Genomic DNA, 24,822 nt, shown 5'->3' on the forward strand with positions numbered 1-24,822 from the left:
TGGGATGAAGCCACAGCCTGCTGACCAGGATCAGGTTATACAGCTCTGTTTGTTCTATAATGGAACCAAGATGGCTCTGACTGTCAACAGGGAAGAAATCAGCAGGTTTCAATACAGATGGTTAGGTTTTACTTCACTGTATGTAATGTAAAGGTTCATAAGACGGTCGTCACATAGCGCTGATAACTTAGGTCTAAGTACTGTTAACTTATGACTAATAAGTTATGACAAAGAAATGTGTTGAATGGTTTTTTGAGTGTGTGTTTTTGTTGGGGTGGGGTTATTGGTTTGTTCGTTGTTGGTTTGTTACAGATACTAAATAAATATGGCTTCTGTTTGTGGGATACAATTTTAAAAAGTGCACGCAGCATGTGACCGTTTCTAATTGTTTCAGAGTGCTGTTGATGGTGCCAGAGAATGATGACCAATTGAACCATTTTAATACATAGATTTAGGAAGTTTCATCTCTAACCTAGCTCTTCTCTCCTCCTCCACCCCACAGGATGGAAAGTTTGGCGGTAGCGCCCCGGGGCCTGTAAGCCAGGAGGGTGTGCTGCCGCAGGGTCTGCAGTATGCAGAGGATGCAGCAGAGCATGAGAACATGAAGGCAGTGCTGAAGAGCAGCTTGCAGGGCTGCAGTGAGAGTGGAGCATCCACCGTGCCTGGTCTACGCACACGCACCAGAGCCAGCAGACCAGGTCAGTCTGACGGTCCACCACCTTCACACAACTCCTGGAAAAAAGATAAACTTCTGAAGGACTTTTTTACACCGCCAGCTCCACTACACATGAGGTTGATCCTGTCTGTCCTTCTCCTCTCTCCTTCTCTCCTTGTCTTCTCTCCTTGTCTTCTCTCCTTGTCTTCTCTCCTTGTCTTCTCTCCTTCTCTTCTCTCCTTGTCTTCTCTCCTTAATTTCTCTCCTTATTTTCTCTCCTTCTCTCCTCTCCTTCTCTTCTCTCCTTCTCTCCTCTCCTTCTCTTCTCTTCTCTCCTTCTCTTCTCTCCTCTCCTTCTCTCCTCTCCTTCTCTCCTCTCCTTCTCTTCTGTTCTCTCCTTCTCTCCTTGTCTTCTCTCCTCTCCTTCTCTTCTCTCCTTCTCTCCTCTCCTTCTCTCCTCTCCTTCTCTTCTCTCCTTCTCTTCTCTCCTTCTCTTCTCTCCTCTCCTTGTCTTCTCTCCTTCTCTCCTAGGCCGTGTGGGTCCATGGGGCTCATCAGTGATCGATGACCCACCCAATTGCACAGAGACAGACGCTGCAGACGAGATCATGGAGCGCATCGTCAGGTCAGCCACTCAGGGGCCCAGGACACGGATAGAGCCTCGCGAGAGGAAGAGGTCCAGAGCCAACCGCAAGTCACGTGAGTCAGAGGGCCTTTTTACACTAACAAAATATTTGAAGTAAGAGTTGCCTTTGTTTGACATCAGATTTGCAACTTTTCTTTTTAAAGTATCCTTACATTAGCTTTGGATGTGGTGTGGCCAAAGGTTTAACTGCCTCCGACATCTAATTGTGGATATTCTGTCAGTGTTAATGCACACTATCTTATTTTCCAGCATCACCTGAAGAGTGATACAGTTCAACACAACACTAACAACACACTGCTACAGTAAATACATCCAGTTCTATTAAAACCTCTTCATGACTCCTGTCCCCTCGCTCTCTCTCTCTCTCTCTCTCTCTCTCTCTCTCTCTCTCTCTCTCTCTCTCTCTCCCTCCCCCTCTCCCTCTCTACAGTGAGAAGAACACTGAAAACCGGTCTGACGCCAGAGGAGGCCAATGCCTTGGGGTTGTCCAGTGGTTCAGAGATGGCTGTGTGACAGGAAGAGAAGTAGAGCTGGATCCAGCAGCCCAGCACACACAGAGACCTGGGAAACCCTCTTACTGCCCCGCCCTTCACTGACCCCTGACCTCTAACCCCTGCTCAACCAGCCAGCCAGTCCACTGCTGCACCATCGCTTAGCTTGGTCTTTCCCCTGGTTCAGCTTTATGATGACTGTAGCTCACCTTTCTGTCTGTGGTTTGTGCAGGTAGCTGTGACACAGTGTGCCACCTGGTTAAGATGGTAGACAATTGTCAGGAAGAGACCATGAGGATTATGGTCCTCATCCAGGTTAATAGATGGTTTTCAGTGGGCAAAGTGGTATTGGTATAGGGGCAGTTAAAGGGGTTCAGTGATCCAGATGACCCAGCTCCACACACACTCAGGTAGAGTTCAGCATCCCAACCACTACACTATGCTGCTGTGCCGACATGAGTGTTTCATGTTGTTCCTATCAGTTGTTTCTCCTAACGTTTGAATACGAGGCTGAGGTCTTTGAGGAACATCTCCCATCCCAAATGTAAGTCTTAATCACTTGATGAAGCTCATAGTGACCACATGACTAGCGGTGAATCTCAGTTGTATTTCCTTGATTCCTTGTGTCTTCTATCCTCACCTCTGTCTATACAAGGCATTGGAGGACTAGATCTGAGGTTCCTCCTCCCTAACCTTTTTCTCAATTGAGATTCACCCTGTGACTGAAAGATACAAATTGAGACTTACCCACACAGAAGACCTTTAGCCTCAGGACTTCTGAAGCACACATGAGTGCTTTAATCACTGTGGACTTGTGTCTGAACCCAAAAGGCCTCGGAGTTGAATAGTAAAGAAGTTAGCATTGATGCTAAATAAGTTAGCATTGATGCTAAAGACGTTAGCATTGATGTTAAAGACGTTAGCATTGATGTTAAAGACGTTAGCATTGATGCTATCTATCCCCACTAATGATGAGCATTTGTTTATATAGAAATGGCTGTGTCCACAGGCTGTTTTGTTCTACTATACTACTGTGGTCGTTTTTGGGGGTTTTAAAATACTTTAATGCGTGAGAAGAAGGTGCTCAGAGAAGGAATATTTGCACTGGATGTAGAAGTTGGATATTTAGAGGAAAGGAATGTGAAATCCTTGACACACACTGATGTACCACTCAGATATATGAATTTTAAAAATACACCAGATAGAACCAGCAATGAAACAGTAGCACAGTTGATTATACCATCTAATTTCTGAGGAAAGGTGAACAGATTCCATTGACTTTTGCAAACAAAAATGTGTCACATATGTTGCATGTTGTTGATTAAGTTGGATTTTACGCAGATGGAACAAACTGGAATTCCAAGAGGACACGCCATGATGTGTTGAGGGAAAGTATAATTTGCTACATACAATTTAATTACTCTATTCCACTTTTAAAAAACACATAACATATCAGTCATCAACTTTGGTGAGAACAGTCTGTGAGTTGACAAGTGTACAGAAGGGACGATGCTACTGGGTCCAGACAGACCGATGTCTGTCAATCACGCGTAGCGAATGTTACAGCTTTAACCTATAGGCCTACCTACAACATACATGTTCAAGCTTTAGCCTCTAGGCCTGCCTAGTACCTACAATTACACGTGTTGCATGCATGACACCAGTGTTACGCAAGCTCTTGCTGTTGTTTGCTGCAGGACATTTCTTCTATGCTTGAAACATACTTATTGTAGGGTGTTAGATCTGACAGGGAGATATATTTACACTAGTTACATGTACATACTCTCTCTTTAAGCAACATTTAAGAATAGAAAAAAAGTAAGAGATTAATAATTGGTTATTCTAGAAAAACTTAATGAGCTTCAACTGAATGAGTGCCTTTTATAGACAAGTCTATTTATTCAGTCATGTTCAGGGAGATATTTGTTACAGAAAACATTACTGTGTGTAATGAAAGTACTTCCTCCATAGGTCAATTCAACAGCTGTGACTTCCTGTTTTTATTCGTTCCTAGATTAATACATTTCAGTACTATGTTCCATGGCTTGATGTCCTGGAAACATTTATCTTCCATTTGACAACTAAACTAGAGTTATAGCTGAGTGTCTAGAGACAATATTTCAATTTTAGCAGTTTTGTCACAAAAAAAGGTTGTACAAAAAGATATTAGTTGTTTCCATTTGCCTTAATTTAAAATTAGGGCATATACTATATCTGAACTTTCCTACACTGTTGACTTTTATTGAGGTATAGTGGTTGTAGTCAGCTAGCTAGCTAGTTTTTTAAAGTGCATAATTCCAGTTTACATTTGGAATTGTGTAGAGAGTTTCTACACAGTAACAAACATTCACTGTGATGGAAACATAGCCATTGTCGACTAAACATGAAAGAATATATGCTTGCAGCAACACAAACCACGCCACAACATAACAGTCACACACCTATGTCTTTCTCATGGAGAACTTACAATTTGGTATGAAACTATCCAGCACCTTATACACCATTTGTAGCATGCGTCTTTTATTGAGGAAAACCAGAACATTAACAAAGTGAGAAAGTATATTCTTTCAGCCTTTTTCTCAGATGGTAATTTTGAGTATTGTAAAATTAAAAATTAAAAAAACTCAATGTACATGTAAAGTAATAATGGGGGAAGAATGCTGTAAAATGATGTAAATGTCACAACGATGTGTTTTATGTCTTTCATTTGTTGGTATTTTGTATAGAATAGTGTATTATGTTGTTTTTTTTAAAGCAGTGTTATTCTATGGAAATTGTAATTTAAGTGAAAACCAAGCCATGCATGGTTAAAAAAAAAAATTCTACAGATGTGGTGTGTCACGTTATGTTAGCGATAAAAGGAGATTCATTTGATTTGAATGCTCAGAGGCTTAGCGTTTATGTTTTATTGTTTTAACTCTGCACATGACTTGAAACACATTAGGATAGACGGAGTGATCGATGTAACCACCTAGGGCTGGATTCAATCTGTATCGCTGAAGTTCAGCGTTATAGCGTGATTGAAATGTAAAGCCAATGTTCCAGCATTAGCGTAGACTGCATTCATGGTAAACGCTGCATATGTCGGCTCAATCTGAAATATTGGAATATATGGAACCTTCAGCAGCCTTTGATTCCATCGCATGCAATAAAACATGGCTGTGTGTCCCAAATGGCACCCTATTCCCTATATAGTGCACTACTTTTTACCAGGGCCCAGAGTCCAAAAGTAGTGCACTGTGTAGGGAACAGGGTGCCATTTGGGATGCAACCCATGTTGTCTCTGATTGGATATATTAGTTCCTTTTCATCCACTGCTGTACCATAACAAGTCAGTGTGGGACTTGGACACAAGCACATCCACACTTTGTGAGCTTTTCTTGCGTCTTTGCCCTCCTCCAACAAAAACTGTATGTATTAAAATCTTGCAATAAAAAGGCTTTTAAGAAACATTCAGCGACATTGTGTGAATTTGTTGTGTGAGGAAAAAAAAGTATAATTCTTTCTTAAATGTGTTCTGGTAATAACCCCAGAGCCACTACTAATAGCCTGGCCCTATACTGTATCTACTGTAGCATACTGAATTAATGTCCACCATATACTGTATCTGTTGTAGCATACTGAATTAATGTCCACCATATACTGTATCTGTTGTAGCATACTGAATTCATGTCCACCATATACTGTATCTGTTGTAGTATACTGAATTAATGTCCACCATATACTGTATCTGTTGTAGTATACTGAATTAATGTCCACCATATACTGTATCTGTTGTAGTATACTGAATTAATGTCCACCATATACTGTAGCTGTTGTAGTATACTGAATTAATTTCCACTGTATACTGTATCTGCTGTAGCATACTGAATTAATGTCCACAATATACTGTATCTGTTGTAGCATACTGAATTCATGTCCACCATATACTGTATCTGCTGTAGGCTATCCAGTAGGGAGGGTATGGGACAAGGCTAACCAACAGGGAGGGAATGGGACAAGGCTAACCAACAGGGAGGGTATGGGACAAGGCTAACCAACAGGGAGGGAATGGGACAAGGCTAACCAACAGGGAGGGAATGGGACAAGGCTAACCAACAGGGAGGGTATGGGACAAGGCTAACCAACAGGGAGGGTATTGGACAAGGCTAACCAACAGGGAGGGTATTGGACAAGTCTAACCAACAGGGAGGGAATGGGACAAGGCTAACCAACAGGGAGGGAATGGGACAAGGCTAACCAACAGGGAGGGAATGGGACAAGGCTAACCAACAGGGAGGGTATTGGACAAGGCTAACCAACAGGGGGCTCTGAAGCAGGACAGAAACAACCGCTGACGGTGTGTATGGGTTCCTCTGGTGGTGACTGACTCGTACTGCAGCCCAACAAGGTCATAAGGCAAAGGCAACATTTTACTCTAATTTAGACAGACGCAATGTAAAAAAAATAATAATCTGTTTTGTTTAACTAAATTATGTTTGTACTTCTCAATGCCACAGAGTTCCCCCCATTTCTTTTGTCTGTGAGAAGTTGACATCCGATACAAACCACAAAGAAACATTCAATTGACAAGAAAGAAAAGTTGAACCTCTTTATTTTCAGTCCACATTACCCAAGCTGTAATTCACTTATCCACACGGATCTTTATACTGCTCCAGAGCTTATACAGGATAATGACACATATACCAATACACTTGTTCAGGTGTTCACACATGATCATCATACAAAACTCATATTTGGTCTTGTTTAATATGTCTATGTCCACAGGTGTCAGGGATCTTTAAACGTGATTACGGTTTGTGTTTTTTTTATAAACTGTAAGCAGAGAGAGGATGAACAAGACAACTAGCTCCAAAAAAAAAAGGAAACAGGAAAAACTACTACTATAGAACGCACAAAAAAAATCCCAAACAATGAGATTCAGCTGAATGTGATTCAAAAGCCTCGTTTATACCTGGTGCTAACACGCGTCCTTTTTCCTGATCTTGTCCACATTCTCAGAAATATGTTTACACATGGTAGTAAAATGTGTCTCGTATCTGTCCAGTGTGTCTGCATTGTGACCAGATTTCCTGGTCCCTCCCTGTATGCAAATTATTTGAGAGCTATTCTATCAAAATAATATGTATTTATTTACTTTATGACACATACTGCCATAAGACAATGGTGCCACCTGTTAATGATTTTAGAAGGTGGAATAATTGTGCTTTAAATGGTTTCACTGTCCATATGTCTACACTTGTAAGATACCCAGACACAATGCGTGCCTGACTACCTCCTGGGGTGGTCAGGAAGATCTGATCACAATGCATCTTTTAATCGTCTACATCTGTCTGAAAATGTGGGCACAATCAGAATGTGGACAGGATCAGGACAAAGGATGCATGTTAGAACCAGGTATGAAAATGTATGCACTCTCTAACTGTATGTCGCTCTGGATAAGAGCGTCTGCTAAATGACTAAAATGTAAATGTATAAACAGGGCTTTAGGGAATCCAGTACAACCTAAGACATGATCTGCTCTATACAATTGGTGAACTAATAGCAAGGGCACATATCAATTATTACATAATTTGTCTGTCTCCTGACCTCATTATTCAAACCTATCAATATATAGTATTTTCCCTGAACAATATTTGCACAGTACCTTAAAATTGTTTAGATAAATTACATATTGGAGTATTCCCTTTCTAAAACAGACAATGATTAACTTTGTAAAAACCCCAGAACAGACAAGTTGACAAGCAGAAAGAAAGCATATGTATTCATTTTGTATTGCTACATTTACAACATTTTAGATTATTATTTTTTTGTTTCTTGCATAATTTTTTCAGTTTGCAGTTTGGTGTATGGCTGAAATGAGTTATGGCAAATGTCTGTCATATAGCACCAAAAGTACAAACACTAGACTGTTTGCTGGCCAGACATTTGATTACTTGTATAGTATGGTGTAGAAATAGTACATTGCAAAAATGTGCAATGTAGCTCAATCTTTTTGCCTGCAAGGTGATTACATTTTACAAAACAGCAAAGAGATAAACAACGCTAATAGCATATTACTAGACAAATAAAGCTACTCAACACAGTCAACACAAATCTGCTCCGTGTTCGGTTGTGATTCACCTACTCATTTTGTATCCTGGGTTTATTGTTAACATGTTGCTTTCTGGTCATCTGAGAGGGATACAAAACCACTAGGAGCTAAGAGTCAGACACATGGTATGCAGTGAGCGCTCGCTTGGTACAGTAATGTACTTTCCCAAGATTTGACAATAAAACCTGTTTTTAATGTTTTTTTCAAAAAGATCTTGTTCCAATTATAAATGATAAAAAGGTTAAATTAGTCTCGTTGCATCCAGGTTACCTTCATTTTAAAAACAGGTTACGGGTGGGATCACTTACAGAATTTAAGCTTATCATTTGGGGTTCGTCTAAAAAGCATGAACATAGTTATATAAAAAACATTTACCCAAATTGTAGCTTCGATAAACCAGAGTAAGGGAACTAAAGCGTCCAATTTTTTAAAAATACTTTACTATTTTTTTCCCTCTCTCAGTTATTCAAGAAGTTATATTAATATATAGCACCAGCCTGTAGATCACAAGTCTTAGGGATGTATGCTCTGAAAGAGACAATGTGGTGGTGTACTAAATAGCATAACCCAGACAGCAGTGAGAGAAATTGCTGAATTCCCCAAATAACTAAAAGTGCAGTCCCACTCCAGCAAATCCCCAGACCCAAGCTATCTAACCCCGGCCACAGAACACCTCTCCACTCCCACCACCTCTATGCCAACTGATGAGGCGCTTCAAGCATTTCCATTAGGAACGTGTCGATAGGGGTGTCACCAATCAGCTTGAAGAAGAACAGGTGCTCCAAACACTTCAAGCCAATAGAACGTAGAGCTGGCAGCCTGAGGAGGAGCTTAGCAAACCTGAGGAGGGGAGGAGAGGGAGGGAATGAAATAACAAAATCAAAATAAATTTGTATTTGTCACATGTGCCGAATACAACAGGTGTAGACCTTACAGTAAAATGCTTACTTACAAGCCCTTAACCAACAATGCAGTTAAGAAAAATAACTGTTAAGAAAGTATTTACTAAAATAATAATAATAATTAAAGACTAATAATAAAATAACATTAACGAGGCTATATACAGGTGGTGCCGGTACAGAGTCAATGTACGGGGCCACAGGTTAGTCAAGGTAATTGAGGTCATATGTACATGTAGGTAGAGGTAAAGTGACTATGCATAGATAATAAACAGAGCAAATAGTCCGGGTAGCCATGATTAGCTGTTCAGGAGTCTTATGGCTTGGGGGTAGAAGCTGTTAAGGAGCCTTTTGGACCTAGACTTGGCGTTCCGGTACCGCTTGCCGTGCGGTAGCAGAGAGAACAGTCTATGGCTAGAGTGGCTGGAGTCTTTGGCAATTTTTAGGGCCTTTCTCTGACACCGCCTGGTATAGAGGTCCTGGATGGCAGGAAGCTTGGCCCCAGTGATGTACTGGGCCGTACGCACTACCCTCTGTAACAGGACATTAATAAGCTACATGAATGCAACAGCAACACTCCTAGCACTTACAGTGCCAGTTAGCAGCACAACACAGGATAGCAGATTAGCATATATTGTTTTATACATGATACAAATGTACATTCCTTTTAGTGTATGGGATACTAGTACTAAAGCATGTAGCACATTAATGCCTACCTTCCCTGCTGCTCTGGGTATTTCTGCTTGCAGTAGGCTTCCAGTGACGCATAGACCTTCTCTCTCAGGAGCTCCACCTCCCCGGTGTTGGATAGACCTTTAGCGTCTGAGGGAGGGACAACACACAACAGTTATTGGAACGAAACCATGACAGTAAACGTGCAGAGGTAACATTGTATGAGGGACTAATGTTAATAATAGAGTACCTGGGTTGAAGAGGACGATGGCTCTGAGGCAGCCCAACTCGGTCTTGTCCATCTGCATGTCTCTCATCTTACTGACCAGCTCAGTGAGAACTCTATAGGAGGAACGGAGGGAAGACAAGTGTAAACAGAACATGTCAAAAATTGTCGACATAGACATATACTTGGTGTGTGTGTGTGTGTTTTATTACCTGTCAAATATGGCTCCCACCTCTGCACTCTGCACACTCTCCCTGTGGGGTCAATTACAGCGTGTTTTCACATTATGATGATCACAGAATTTAATACAACACTGTTATTATACACACATCTCGATGGTAATTATGCTATTATTATAATATTGTACGTTTTCCCCACTAGTGGTTAATGTTAGGGGAAGCTGATCCTAGATCTGTACCAAGGGGAAACTTAGCCGCATACTGTGTGCCTACCTGTCAAAGATGGCCGCCACCCCTGCACTGTGTGCTTACCTGTCAAAGATGGCCGCCACCCCTGCACTGTGTGCTTACCTGTCAAAGATGGCCGCCACCCCTGCACTGTGTGCGTTGTCCCGGTGCAGCTCATTGGCCAGCAGGACCCCGTCCTTCACAGCGATGGAGCGGTGGGAGAATGAGGCGATCAGAAGTTCATTCCATCCTGACACACACAGGAGAAAACGAGAGGGGAGAAGACAGGAGAGGAGCAGAGGAGGGAGGAGAGACCGATGGGACAGGACAGATACACAGGACAGAAGAGCAGAGAGGAGCAGAGAAGGACCTTATTAGGGACATCAACAACCTCTGGGGCATTTGCTACTGTCCAACAGAGTTAACTCATGGTGCTACTGATAAATTGGATTAATAATGTATCGATTGATAGATTATGGATTGCTTCTTGCGCTCTTACTCTACATTGTCAAAAGTATGTGGACACCCCTTCAAATTAGTGGATTCAGCCATTTCAGCTACAATAGCCCCCTGACAAAGGACAGTAAAGACTTTCCTGCTACAATAGCCCCCTGACGAAGGACAGTAAAGACATTTCCGCTACAATAGCCCCCTGACGAAGGACAGTAAAGATATTTTTGCTATAATAGTCCCCTGATGAAGGACAGACATTTCTGCTACAATAGCCCCCTGACAAAGGACAGTAAATACATTTCTGCTACAATAGCCCCCTGACGAAGGACAATAGACATTTCTGCTACAATAGCCCCCTAACGAAGGACAGCTAAATACATTTCTGCTATAATATCCCCCTGAAGGACAGCTAAAGACATTTCTGCTACAATAGCCCCCTGACGAAGGACAGATATACAGTCGTGGTCAAAGGTTTTGAGAATGACACAAATACTAATTCTGCTGCCTCAGTTTTGATGGCAATTTGCATATATTCCAGAATGTCATGAAGAGTGATCAGATGAATTGCAAAGTCCCTCTTCGCCATGAAAATGAACTTAATCCCAAAAAAAACATTTCCACTGCATTTCAGCCCTGCCACAAAAGGACCAGCTGCCATCATGTCAGTGATTCTCTCGTTAACACAGGTGAGAGTGTTGACGAGACAACGCTGAAGATCACTCTGTCATGCTGATTGAGTTAGAATAACAGACTGGAAGCTTTAAAAGGAGGGTGGTGCTTGAAATCATTGTTCTTCCTCTGTTAACCATGGTTACCTGCAAGGAAACACGTGCCGTCATCATTGCTTTGCACAAAAAGGGCTTCACAGGCAAGGATATTGCTGCTAGTAAGATTGCACCTAAATCAACCATTTGTCAGATCATCAAGAACTTCAAGGAGAGAGGTTAAATTGTTGTGAAGAAGGCGTCAGGGCGCCCAAGAAAGTCCAGCAAGCGCCAGGACCGTCTCCTAAAGTTGATTCAGCTGCAGGATCGGGGCACCACCAGTGCAGAGCTTGCTCAGGAATGGCAACAGGCAGGTGTGAGTGCATCTGCACGCACAGTGAGGCGAAGACTTTTGGAGGATGGCCTGGTGTCAAGAAGGGCAGCAAAGAAGCCACTTCTCTCCAGGAAAAACATCAGGGACAGACTGATATTCTGCAAAAGGTACAGGGATTGGACTGCTGAGGACTGGGGTAAAGTCATTTTCTCTGATGAATCCCCTTTCCGATTGTTTGGGGCAACCGGAAAACACCTTGTCCGGAGAAGACAAGGTGAGCGCTACCATCAGTCCTGTGTCATGCCAACAGTAAAGCATCCTGAGACCATTCATGTGTGGGGTTGCTTCTCAGCCAAGGGAGGGGGCTCACTCACAATTTTGCCTAAGAACACAGCCATGAATAAAGAATGGTACCAACACATCCTCCGAGAGCAACTTCTCCCAACCATCCAAGAACAGTTTGGTGCTGAACAATGCCTTTTCCAGCATGATGGAGCACCTTGCCATAAGGCAAAAGTGATAACTAAGTGGCTCAGGGAACAAAACATCGAAATTTTGGGTCCATGGCCAGGAAACTCCCCAGACCTTAATCCCATTGAGAACTTGTGGTCGATCCTCAAGAGGCGGGTGGACAAACAAAAACCCACAAATTCTGACAAACTCCAAGCATTGATTATGCAAGAATGGGCTGCCATCAGTCAGGATGTGGCCCAGAAGTTAATTGACAGCATGCCAGGGCGGATTGCAGAGGTCTTGAAAAAGAAGGGTTGACACTGCAAATATTGACTTTTTGCATAAACTAAATGTAATTGTCAATAAAAGCCTTTGACACTTATGGAATTCTTGTAATTATACTTCAGTATACTATAGCAGCATCTGACAAAAATATCTCATAACACTGAAGCAGCGAACTTTGTGAAGACCAATACTTGTGTCGTTTTCAAAACTTTTGACCACGACTGTACATTTCTGCTACAATAGCCCCCTGACGAAGGACGGATAAAGACATTTCTGCTACAATAGCCCCCTGACGAAGGACGGATAAAGAGGAGGAATAAAGCATACAATTAGCGGCTGCTCTTTCTTTCTTTCTTCTTTTTTATTTATATTTTTAAAAAACCACACATTTGGGTACTAAACCATTTATTATAAAAAATTTTACTTATTATTTTAAATATTTGTATTTATTTTTAGGAGCCATCTCTTTTCTGGTCTTTCTTTCCCTGTCTTGTCTTTTTTTATAATAGCAGGATATACGGGCATGTAATACAATTGACAGCAGTTACAAATATCCCCACAATAGGGGCAGCTCCTTCTCTATGATCAGTCTTTTTGGGCTTTGCACTGGTAGAGAAATGTACACCATCATATGCACTACTCTGGTTGCCTCTTGAATGAATACAGGAACAGAAAATCACTTTTAAACTCTATTCTTTGAGACAGTGCATATCACATCCACCCTCCTGGTGTCTCCCTCCCTCCAGGCAGTGGTACCTGCACGCAGGAGGATGACCTGGTCATCCAGGGGCAGCTCAGAGAAGTGGGGGATCCTCTTGGCCCACTCCACCAATGCAAACAGCTGCTTGTCTGCAGTCTGGCAGATGTTTGTCACCGCATCATGGGGCTAAAACCACAAAAAAAAGATAGAAAAATCCCATAAAATGCAATAACATCAGACCCTAAAAGCCAATCCTGAAGCTAGAAATAATGCAATAATCCCTAGTAGGAAAGAAAACACCTTTAATCTCGATGCTAAACAGACAGCAGTTTATCTAACGTTTTTAAAGTATATTCGTCCCAAGAGTTGAGCAGTAGGCTATAAATCGGAGCCAGGTAATTCCTTGAGGTGACACCGCTCTATCCGAATACTTATTAGCGTCGCAAAATTCCGCAACCCTAATATTGATCCAGTCAACAGTATAGTCCTGTATACTCACAGAGCTACCAGCGGAGCCTGCGTCAGAGTGGAGCTCCACCCTCTGCTCCACGGACGTCTCCGCCTCCAAGATCTTCTCCACGGGCATCTCCTCGTTCACAGCACTGCTGCACTCCAGTCCCTCCTCTCGCTCCCTGATCCTCTGACGCTCCTCCTGGACTGCTGCACCCCGCCATGCACCCAACCACACCACACCACACAGCCAGGAGGGGAGAGGGAGAGACGGGAGACAGGAAGAGGGGTGGGGGTTAATAGGAGAGGGACGGGAGGGAGTGGAGTCACAGGGTTAGAAAAGAAAGGAGGAAACCCTGTTGTGCCCATCTTAACTCGTGTTAGGCTTCATCCATACAGGGTGAAAGGTCAAATTGGTATACTTTTACACCATAATGCATTCACGTCTTTCATTTCTTAGCCATTCTGATGTGAGAATTAGCCTACCAGTGTGTGCCGAGCATTTGGTGTTTAATTGCAATCTCTCAATACCACATCCAATCACATCATTCTTCATCTCTCCATGACTTTATCCTTACATTTCTGACGTTCATCTTGGACCACTATAGAAGGAGGGAGAGAGAGAATAGGGGGAAAGAAAAGTAAGAGGAAAAGAGGGGTTAGTTATATGAACCTACCCCGATATTCTCTCCCCCTCTGTTTTGTTAATGACTTTGAAAACAACGTACCCTCCCCCACACAATAAAATGATCAAATAGAAGTGATCGTCAAAGGTTTTACTGGGCTAGGCCTATATTCAATCATTTGGCCAAATTATTCTGGCCTTTGAACTATACAATTTCTGAGTCTATCCAAAATATATTCTTACAACAGCCTACTTTGAAAAAAAATGTAGTCAAGTTGGAGATTCTGCAGGTTTTAAAAACCCACAAGTTTCTCAATCTCTCAATCTTTTTATTTATTTATGTTGCCCTTTCAAAAGCACTCCTACAAACTCTCATCAAAATTGATTAAATATGAATGCTCCAAACATTCAGTCCCTCCCCTCCCCTCCCCTCCTCACCTTCCCTCTTCATGCCCATAGCCAGACACTTCTGGTAGCGGCAGTACTGGCAGCGGTTGCGCTGGCGCTTGTCCACCAGGCACTCTTTGTTATCCCTGCAGGTGTAGCTCAGGTCCTTGCGAACTGTGCGTTTGAAGAAGCCCTTGCAGCCTTCACAGCTGTACACACCATAGTGCTTACCTGCGTGGGGGGGGGAGTAGGCTTGTCACGACACCAACATTTTAAAAACGATACGACACCAGGCCAAGTAGTACCATAGTGGGGGAAAAATCAGTGGCCTAGAATCCTGTTCGCCTCATCCCCCGGACGCTTGTTCACTTGTTCTAAAAATTCACACTTCTACTCAATACAACACATTGAATTTAACTTCACACTGTTCAGTGTATAATAGAATAATGCATAGAATGGCTGATTTGCAAAGTTTTGCAAAGGCCTTTCTGTGATTTGGCTGGAGGAATAGGAGGAAGGAATATACATCAGTGGAGGCTGCTGAGGGAAGGATGGCTCATAATAATGACTAGAATGGTGCAAATGGAATGGCATCAAACACATAGAAAACATGTGTTTGATACCATTCCACTGATTCCACTCCAGCCATTACCACGAGCCTGTCTTCCCCAACTAAGGTGCCAGCAACCTCCTGTGATATACTGTACATGCATAACGATCTGCATGTCATTGTGTGAGTAAGGGGAAAACATTGCATGAAACCTTCTTTACTCTTCAGTTAACACAGACAGACACACTGTCTCCCTCACTCTCATAAAACACACACACACACCACTTGCACTCTCCCACAAACACATACACACACTGCTCCCAACTCTTAAAACGTTAGGCACCAAACAGAATTTAAGGAGCACCAGAAAGAAATAGATTTTGAAATCGTTTAGTCTTCCATTAGGCCCTCATCTCATGAGTAGCAAACCCTTTTCCTTTCTTCCTGGGCCAATCAGATGAGCCTAAACCTACTGTCAAGTTACCAGGATGTTAGCTAGCTAGGTAACATGACTGAACAACGTTGTTCGTTATCAAAGCAATAATTAGCGACCCGGGATTAGTTTAAAATGGCTCGCTACATTTTTTTTGAATTTATATAAAATACGTGTGAATCCCGATAGAAATAAAAAAAGCCATCTCTGGTAATATGGGTCATATTTTCGAGACAAGCCCTTTTCTTTGCTGTAAAGCAGCAAGCACGCCTGTCACCAAGCGGTGCTCCATTTTCCCTCTCTGACACTCAGAGGCTGCATGACCGTGAACTTGAAAAGTCTACTCAGACTGGTCTGTGCTCTTGGTTATAACAGGCGATGAAATGATACAATGTATCAACATTGCTCGCTTTGCGCGCTGCTCCAATGTAACAAATCTAACAGAACACTCATCAGGGTCTGCATCCCCGCTCGCCATCACAGCTAAATAATATTTTTTTTAACTGATGGAGGAAGAACGGACGGAGAGAAGCAGGTGAGTGAGGGGCGGGCTGGTAGGGGATGCGGCTGGCTGATTACAGCTGCAACACGGGACCTGCGCATACAAGAGACTGTGAGTGGGGCGGCAGGTAGCTTAGTGGTTAAGAGCGTTGTGCCAGTAATCGAAAGGTCGCTGGTTCTAATCCCCGAGCCGACTAGGTGAAAAATCTGTCGATGTGCCCTTGAGCAAGGCACTTAACCCTAATTGCTCCTGTAAGTCGCTCTGGATAAGAGCGTCTACTAAATGACTAAAATGTCAAAAATGTCAAATGACTGCTGCTTAAATTCAACTACATTTATAAACAAAACTGACTTTATATACATTTTATAACTGGCGCCAGCAGGTTCTTGAGATAGGAAGGGCTGAAAACGTCGGTAGTATCATATGAAACAGTACTACAGTATTCTAAAATGTTGGTATCATGACGTTTTGGTACTGTGATATTACCGTGGTACCGGTATACCGTGCAACACTATGTAGGAATGAGGAGTTTTTTGTTTTTTTACGAGCAGAGTTACACAGAGCTTCGCTAATTAATGAATCTGCAGCATTTCAAAAGCCTTTAGTGTTTATATACTGACATAGAATCAAACAGGCCAGTAAAGAACATTGGTTAGACTGATGCAGAGGTCAGGACACACAGCTGAAGACAGCTGACAAAAAGGATTATCCTCTCTGAAATTGCCAGGGATTTAAAATAAGTCCCCGGCCCGACGTTTCACCTCTACTAACCCTGCTCTTAGTGCACAGCACTCACCAGAGGAGCGGTCTCCACAGATGGCACACATGCGTTTCTGGGAGAGCATTATCCCAGGGCTGTGTGCAGACATAGGCCTCAAGCCAAACGGGGGCTTGACATCATCGGAGCTGCTGATCGAGTGCATCCCCATTGTAGAGTTGATCTGTGCACAAACAAAAAAGTGAAGAAAAAAAACAAACAAAATATAACAATACTGTTATCATGACTGATTAAAAAAAAACAAAAAAACATCTAGGCTAGCCTAAATGTCAGCCTTTATGTGTGGAGCAACAAACTCTTGCACTTCTCTGAGCTTGGAAATATTGCTAGAGAATAAACACATACAGAGTAGGATCATTCAAATGCAAACATAAAAGCAAAAGAAGGTCCTTGGGTTTGTTTCTCACCTGACTACTGCTAATAGGCCCATAACCCATGGAGGGTGCCACACCAGGGGAGCCCAGTGAGGGGCTGATGACTGAGAAAGGTGAGCCAAAGGTGCTGGTGGGACTGTTGGAGGCTGAACTGGTGGGCTGATGCGAGGACATGGCTATTGAACTACCCAGTCGGAGAGGAGGATGATGAGTTGTCTGAAGGACAATAATCTGTTGGGGTTGAAGGTTACTTTATCACAATTGATAACAAAAAAATGTTTTACGGTTAGCTACTTCATGTGGCCAGCGAAATGTATTAGTATTTACATAAATGCCACTTGTAGGCCCCTAGCTACTGACGATATTCAGTTGATTGTAAGACATTCGGTATTCTCATTAGTAACTATTTGATCTAACAAATTACTTACCGGTAGCTAGCTAGTTAGGTTGTTCCTACTAGCTAGCTAGGTAAACTATTTAACTAAAACTAGAAAGGACTAGATAACTGTCATGCTCGCTAGCTACCATGGCATGGGGTATGCTCGCTACTGTATTAATGATAAATACTCCTTAATCGTATAAACTGACAGGCCTCTCTTCACATTACCAGTCACTATACTAGTTAGCTAAAATAAAACAAACGTCGTAGCTAGCTAGCTAGTTAAGTTAGCTAACTAACGAACATAGCTAACTAGTTACCTCGCTAGATAGCTGTAAATATGAGACGGTCAGCTTACTTTAACGTTAGCTAATCGTAGTTAGCTAAGAAAATTTATAAACACTGGTTTCATCCAAGTGGTCCAATGAGACATCACTTTAATCCAGCGTTAGCGATAATTGAAAAGCTAACATGTACTGTTGGCTAACAAGCGAACGTTCGCAAGCAATGGTAAATTAGACCAGACGTTAGCTAACTTTAGTTAGCTAGCTAATCTCTAGCACGTTGCTACTGTATGTAAACTAAAAATATGTATACGTTGATTGTATGCAATTAAATATCACAGCAAGCATCAATTGTACCGAACTATCAACCTTTAAAAAAACTCACACCATGTTTCGCTAGATAACTCTGCTTCAAACTCAATATCCCTTGGTGGTGGTAGCTTGCCTGCGAGCTAACGTTAGCAGGCTAGCCAGCTAACTAACGTTCATGTTGGCCTCAAAATATAAATTAGCGAGTTACAATTGGGGGGGGCGCAATATACTCACTAGAAACACCTTCGGCACATCGTTGTAGGTTACATAACTATTTATAGTTGCGTATTATTTGCGAAATCCAAGAGACAGAGCATATGCGAGGTAATAGGCCTAAACTCAAACCCCCTTCACTTGATGCTGTTGTTGTTTACACGGAAAGGAAGCCATGTTGGCTCAATGCCAGTGACAGTGTCTTTAGAGCCACAATGTCTCTAGGCAAAACAGTTGCAACATGGACCAGGGGTAGGACTAATGTAGCAATTTCCCTCTATATACCGTAGCTAATATATAAAGGAAAATCAACAGATTCACAAATTAAAGAACATTACATTTTAAAAATGTAACTATACAACTAGGCTACTATGAATAGATGTAAATCAATGTAGACTACATAGATTTTGGACCTCGATTTTGGATATTTATCACCTGATGATAAAATATTATTCTGCAAATTCCTAATACATTTAATGGTTGAATAATGGTGGTGGTTTGACAAGAGGACAGCTGGTTAAACTAAAATTAAAACATGCATGTAAGCCATTTAGACTGCTTTATTTCACAATGATTCTTAATCTCAAATATATTTTGGCTTAAATAATAATAAAACAATAAAAATAAGACATACAACCAATATGGCTCAATGTCTGTTTGTTTATTCACTTTTCTCATCATGTGATTATTTTGAGAGAAAATGCAATTTAGCATACTGTATATTTTGGTGTAGCCTTTGCAAATCTAGGAAGTTGAGCCTATATGGGAAGTTGGCTAAGCAGCCTCGGGAGATGACAGAGGTACTGTTAAATCTTCTATTTTCTACTTTGTTTGCTCATTTTGCCCTGGTGGTTGTGTTCTTTATTAGTTCTGATTCTGATTTTAAATTTGTGACATGTAACATGGGAATCATTCTCACGTACGAATGTGCCCCAGTGCGGGCTCCTAGTCTTTTGCATCAAGCAGAATTTAAACTTCCTTGTTCTTTAAAGGGGAACAGTAGGTCTGCTGATCACTAATCATGCCCTTGAGTGAACAATTCTGTCGCTAACTTGATTAATTATTTTGTTTTACGCTCATTTGTCAGACCAGCAAAAGACAGTAACTATATTGTTACCCGTTTGGGAAGGTATCTTCATACAGAGTAACCTGAATTGCTCAACCACATTCTTAGCATCTTACTAATGACTTGGACTGTCCAATCTTGGACAATTGCTTTCTGTCTGTAAGCGAATAGACCTACCAATGACTTTTCCATTATCAACAGGTTCACAATGTGATTACGTAATTTTGGTCAATTATCATGTGGTTTTTGGTGACACGCTTCCGTGTTCTTTCTTACCACCCGTCACACCCTAGTCATGTAGGCTCTATGTATAAGAGCGAAAGGTTTAACCTGATGAACTACCTTGTCAGGGAACATTACGACAAAGGTGAACCTAAACATGTGCTGCCTTTATAAGCAAGTCCAGTCACATTCTTAGACACCTGCTACTAGGGAGTCCTAATAAGTCAGTCAACTAAGATACAATGAGTGTCAGTTGCCTCCATTTCAGAGGATTATGTACTAGAGTAGAACACAGGGTGTCACAGATTGTATGTTTTGGTTAGATCTGAATGTTAGTAATGGACAGTTGCGATGATTTCAGGTTTACAGTGTTTGACAACCCATTCTGAAGACTACTTAAAACTACAATCATGATGAGGAGCACTCCACTGTTGCATCTCCTGTTCGTCTCAGGTATGTATTCTTCAGTGCTTTCAATAACATTCAAGTTCTTTGTTTGAGTCATTGTGATAATTTAGGCATATAGGCCTACTGGGTATAATTTAGGCATCATTGAATAAGGCATTCAAATATAAATCCTTTAGAAAGAGGTATAAGGTATACTCCAATTTGCATACCGCCCCAACAGATCCACAGATGATGCAATCTCTATTGCACTCCACACTGCCCTTTCCCACCTGGACAAGAGGAACACCTACGTGAGAATGCTATTCATTGACTACAGCTCAGCATTCAACACCATAGTGCCCTCTAAGCTCATCACTAAGCTAAGGATCCTGGGACTAAACACCTCCCTCTGCAACTGGATCCTGGACTTCCTGACGGGCCGCCCGCAGGTGGTAAGGGTAGGTAACAACACATCTGCCACACTGATCCTCAACACGGGGGCCCCTCAGGGGTGCGTGCTCAGTCCCCTCCTGTACTCTCTGTTCACCCATGACTGCATGGCCAGGCACGACTCCAACACCATCATTAAGTTTGCCGACGACACAACAGTGGTAGGCCTGATCACCGACAACGATGAGACAGCCTATAGGGAGGAGGTCAGAGACCTGGCCGTGTGGTGCCAGGACAACAACCTCAACGTGACCAAGACAAAGGAGATGATTGTGGACTACAGGAAAAAAAAGAGGACTGAGCACGCCCCCATTCTCATCGACGGGGCTGTAGTGGAACAGGTTGAGAGCTTCATGTACCTTGGTGTCCACATCACCAACGAACTATCATGGTCCAAACACACCAAGACAGTCGTGAAGAGGGCACGACAAAGCCTATTCCCCCTCAGGAGACTGAAAAGATTTGGCATGGGTCCTCAGATCCTCAAAAAATTCTACAGCTGCACCATCGAGAGCATCCTGACTGGTTGCATCACCGCCTGGTATGGCAACTGCTTGGCCTCCGACCGCAAGGCACTACAGAGGGTAGTGCGTACGGCCCAGTACATCACTGGGACCAAGCTTCCTGCCATCCAGGACCTCTATACCAGGCGGTGTCAGAGGAAGGCCCTCAAAATTGTCAAAGACTCCAGCCACCCTAGTCATAGACTGTTCTCTCTGCTACCGCATGGCAAGCGGTACCGGAGTGCCAAGTCTAGGTCCAAAATACTTCTCAACAGCTTCTACCCCCAAGCCATAAGACTCCTGAACAGCTAATCATGGCTACCCGGACTATTTGCACTGCCCCCCCACCCCATCCTTTTTTACGCTGCTGCTACTCTGTTAATTATTTATGCATAGTCACTTTAACTCTACCCACATGTACATATTACCTCAACTACCTCAACTAGCCGGTGCCCCCGCACATTGACTCTGCAACGGTACCCCCCTGTATATATAGCCTCCCTACTGTTACTTTATTTTACTTCTGCTCTTTTTTTTCTCAACACTTTTTTTGTTGTTGTTTTATTTTTACTTTTTTTGTTAAAAATAAATGCACTGTTGGTTAAGGGCTGTAAGTAAGCATTTCACTGTAATGTCTGCACCTGTTGTATTCGGCGCATGTGACCAATACGATTTGATTTGATTTGATTTGATTTGATAAGTGTTGGAGTACCTCATACATAAAATATAATTCTGATCGTCTGTTATGCAATAAACACATGGGTAACTTTCAAACGGCAGCCCATTTTTCATGATCCTTTCATAGTTCTCTCTGTTCATAAAAAGCAACATGATGTGTATTATACGTTGATATCTTGTTGTTCATAACATTCTGTGATATTACTAGGATGTGTGTGTGTGAAAATCTATGCATGCAGCAAGGAGATGTTATTAAATTGCTCTCAAATGGTTTTTGCTTGTATTTTACAGGACTGTGTTACCTGACTGAAGAAACACATAAGAAAACAAATACTAATTTTGTGCAAATCCAAAATATTATTTCAGCACTTTTACCAACCTCTGAACAAGCAACTACTGTAGGCCTACCTGTACAAAACACTCCGTCTACACCAGCACCAACTACATTCACTACCACAGAGCAAGGTTCAACTGAACAGTTAACTACTAAACACCTAACGTCTGACCAAGCGACTACTGTACCTGTTCAAAGCAATATCTCAATGCCTGTACCAACTATATTAATTTCCACAGAACATGCTTCAACTGAGCAGTTAACTACTGAAGACCTAACCTCTGACCCATTGACTACTGTACCTATTCAAAAAACAACTACATTCAATACCCCAGTGCATGTTTCTACTGAACACCTATCTACCAGACTCCTAACATCTCACCCAGTGATTACTGTACCTGTTCAAAACAGGACCTCAACGTCTGTACCAACTACATTCATTTCCACAGAACATGCTTCAACTGAAATGTTAACTACTGAACAGTCAACTAGAGAGCAAGCAACTACTGATTTATTATCCACAAGTGCTTCTACTGCACCTGTTAAAAACATTGCCTCAATGCCGGTACCAACTACATCTAATTCCACAGAGCATGTTACAACTGAACAGTTAACTACTGAACACCTAACTACAGAACATGCAACTACTGTCCTTGTCCAAAACATTCCCTCAACGTCTGTACCAACTACATTCATTTCCACAGAACATGCTTCACCTGAACAGTTAACTACTGAACACCTATCCGCTGACACATTTACTACTGTACCTGTTCAAAAACCAACTACATTCAATACCACAGTGCATGTTTCTACTGGACAGCTATCTACCAGACTCCTAACATCTGACCCAGTGATTACTGTACCTGTTCAAAACAGGACCTTAACGGCTATACCAACTACATTCATTTCCACAGAACATGCTTCAACTGAAATGTTAACTACTGAACACCTATCTACAGAAAGTGGAACTACGGTACCGGTTCAAAGCATTATCTCAACGTCTGCATCAACTACCACGGAACATGCTTCAACTGAAATGTTAACTACTGAAAACCTAACTACAGAACAAGCAACTACTGTCCTTGTCCAAAACATTCCCTCAACGTCTGTACCAACTACATTCATTTCCACAGAACATGCTTCACCTGAACAGTTAACTACTGGACACCTAAACTCTGATCAAGCAATTACTGCACAGGTTCAAAACACTCCCTCAACACCAGTACCAACTACATTCAATGCCACAGAACAATCAACTGAACAGTTATCAACTGAACACCTAACTTCTGACCCAGCGACTACTGTACCTGTTCCAAAACCAACTACATTAATTTCCACAGAACATGCTTCACCTGAACGGTTAACTACTGAACACCTAACTACAGAACATGAAACTACTGTACCTGTTCAAAGCATTATCACAATGTCTGCACCAACTACCACAGAACATGCTTCAACTGAAACGTTAACTACTGGACACTCAACTAGAGAGCAAGCGACTACTGATTACTTAACTACAAGTGCTTCTACTGCACCTGTCCAAAACATTCCTTCATCGTCTGTACCAGCTACATTAAATACCACAGACCAAGTTTCAACTGAACAATTAACTACTGGACACCTAAACTCTGATCAAGCAATTACTGCACAGGTTCAAAACACTCCCTCAACACCAGTACCAACTACATTCACTAATACAGTGCATGTTTCTACTGGACAGCTATCTACCAGACTCCTAACATCTCACCCAGTGATTACTGTACCTGTTCAAAACAGGACCTTAACGGCTATACCAACTACATTCATTTCCACAGAACATGCTTCAACTGAAATGTTAACTACTGAAAACCTATCTACAGAACATGCAACTACTGTCCCTGTCCAAAACACTCCCTCAACGTCTGTACCAACTACATTCATTTCCACAAAACATGCTTCAACTGAACAATTAACTACTGGACACCTAAACTCTGATCAAGCAATTACTGCACAGGTTCAAAACACTCCCTCAACACCAGTGCCAACTACATTCAATACCACAGAACATTCAACTCAACAATTAACTACTGAACACCTAACGTCTGACCCAGTGACTACTGTACCTGTTCAAAAACCAACTACATTAAATACCACAGAACATGTTTCTACTGAACACCTAACCTCTGATCAAGCAATTGCTGAACCTGTTCAAAACACTCCTTCTACACCTGTACCAACTATGTTCACTACCACAGAACATGTTTCAATTGAACAGTTAATTTCTGAAAACCTAACTACAGAAAGTGAAAGTACTGTACCTGTTCAAAGCATTATCTTAACGTCTGCACCAACTACCACAGAACATGCTTCAACTGAAATGTTAACTACTGGACACTCAACTAGAGAGCAAGCAACTACTGATTACTTAACTACAAGTGCTTCTACTGCACCTGTCCAAAACATTCCGTCGTCTGTACCAGCTACATTCAATACCACAGTGCATGTTTCAACTGAAGAGGCAACTCCTGAACGCTCAACCGCTAACCAAGCCACTACTGCTTACTTACCTGCAACAACTACTGCTTACTTACTGTACCTGTTCGAAACACTCCCTCAACACCGGTACCAACTACATTTAATACTACAGAGAAAGTTTCAACTGAACAGTTAACTACTGAACACCTAACTACAGAGCAAGCGACTACTGGTTTCATACCTACACATGCAACTGCTGTACCTGTTCAAAACACTCCCTCAACACCAGTACTAGCTACATTCACTACCACAAAGCGAGTTTCAACTGAACAGTCAACTACTAAACACCTAAATACAGAAAGTGCAACTAATGTACCTGTTCAAAGCATTATCTCAACATATGTACCAACTACCACAGAACA

The 24,822-nt window shown here is 42.0% G+C and overlaps 2 protein-coding genes across 6 annotated transcripts in view; one reads left to right on the plus strand and one right to left on the minus strand.

Annotated features, from left to right (window-relative positions):
* LOC121585846 (FH1/FH2 domain-containing protein 3-like) overlaps positions 1-5,242 on the plus strand; it is a 229,971-nt gene extending 224,729 nt beyond the window's left edge. The window contains exons 24-26 of the mRNA XM_045226596.1: positions 503-698; positions 1,187-1,354; positions 1,732-5,242. Coding sequence (XP_045082531.1) covers positions 503-698; positions 1,187-1,354; positions 1,732-1,814 — 447 coding nt within the window. The 3' untranslated portion in view covers positions 1,815-5,242. The remainder of the gene's footprint in view (positions 1-502; positions 699-1,186; positions 1,355-1,731) is intronic.
* Positions 5,243-7,194: 1,952 nt separating this feature from the next.
* LOC121586932 (retinoic acid receptor RXR-beta-A) lies at positions 7,195-18,516 on the minus strand. Of its 5 annotated transcripts, XM_041903989.2 has the most exons (13): positions 18,328-18,515; positions 17,152-17,349; positions 16,763-16,907; positions 14,533-14,712; positions 14,048-14,071; positions 13,519-13,679; positions 13,076-13,205; positions 10,234-10,340; positions 10,136-10,155; positions 9,896-9,937; positions 9,708-9,799; positions 9,502-9,607; positions 7,195-8,726 (listed from the first exon to the last, which is right to left on the minus strand). In XM_041903989.2, exons 2-13 carry the CDS (start codon positions 17,290-17,292, stop codon positions 8,579-8,581), a joined length of 1,296 nt encoding a protein of 431 aa, XP_041759923.1. In that variant the 5' UTR covers positions 17,293-17,349; positions 18,328-18,515; the 3' UTR covers positions 7,195-8,578. The 5 variants fall into 5 exon arrangements, with proteins under 5 accessions (XP_041759923.1, XP_041759927.1, XP_041759925.1 ...); XM_041903993.2 differs by lacking the exon at positions 10,136-10,155 and having other exon boundaries at positions 10,214-10,340; positions 13,519-13,676; positions 18,328-18,516; XM_041903991.2 differs by lacking the exon at positions 10,136-10,155 and having other exon boundaries at positions 10,214-10,340; positions 17,152-17,334.
* Positions 18,517-24,822: the final 6,306 nt, after the last annotated feature.

Source organism: Coregonus clupeaformis, chromosome 17 (assembly GCF_020615455.1).
Source record: "Coregonus clupeaformis isolate EN_2021a chromosome 17, ASM2061545v1, whole genome shotgun sequence".
Lineage (NCBI taxonomy): Eukaryota > Metazoa > Chordata > Actinopteri > Salmoniformes > Salmonidae > Coregonus > Coregonus clupeaformis.

Coding starts and splice junctions, on each gene's coding strand:
- LOC121586932 (XM_041903991.2), bottom strand. CDS start 17,292: ATGTCCTCGCATCAGCCCACCAGTTCAGCCTCCAACAGTCCCACCAGC. Junction 16,908..17,151: donor GGCCTATTAGCAGTAGTCAG/GTGAGAAACAAA, acceptor GTTTGTGCACAG/ATCAACTCTACAATGGGGAT. Junction 8,727..9,501: donor TACCCAGAGCAGCAGGGAAG/GTAGGCATTAAT, acceptor TCCCCTCCTCAG/GTTTGCTAAGCTCCTCCTCA.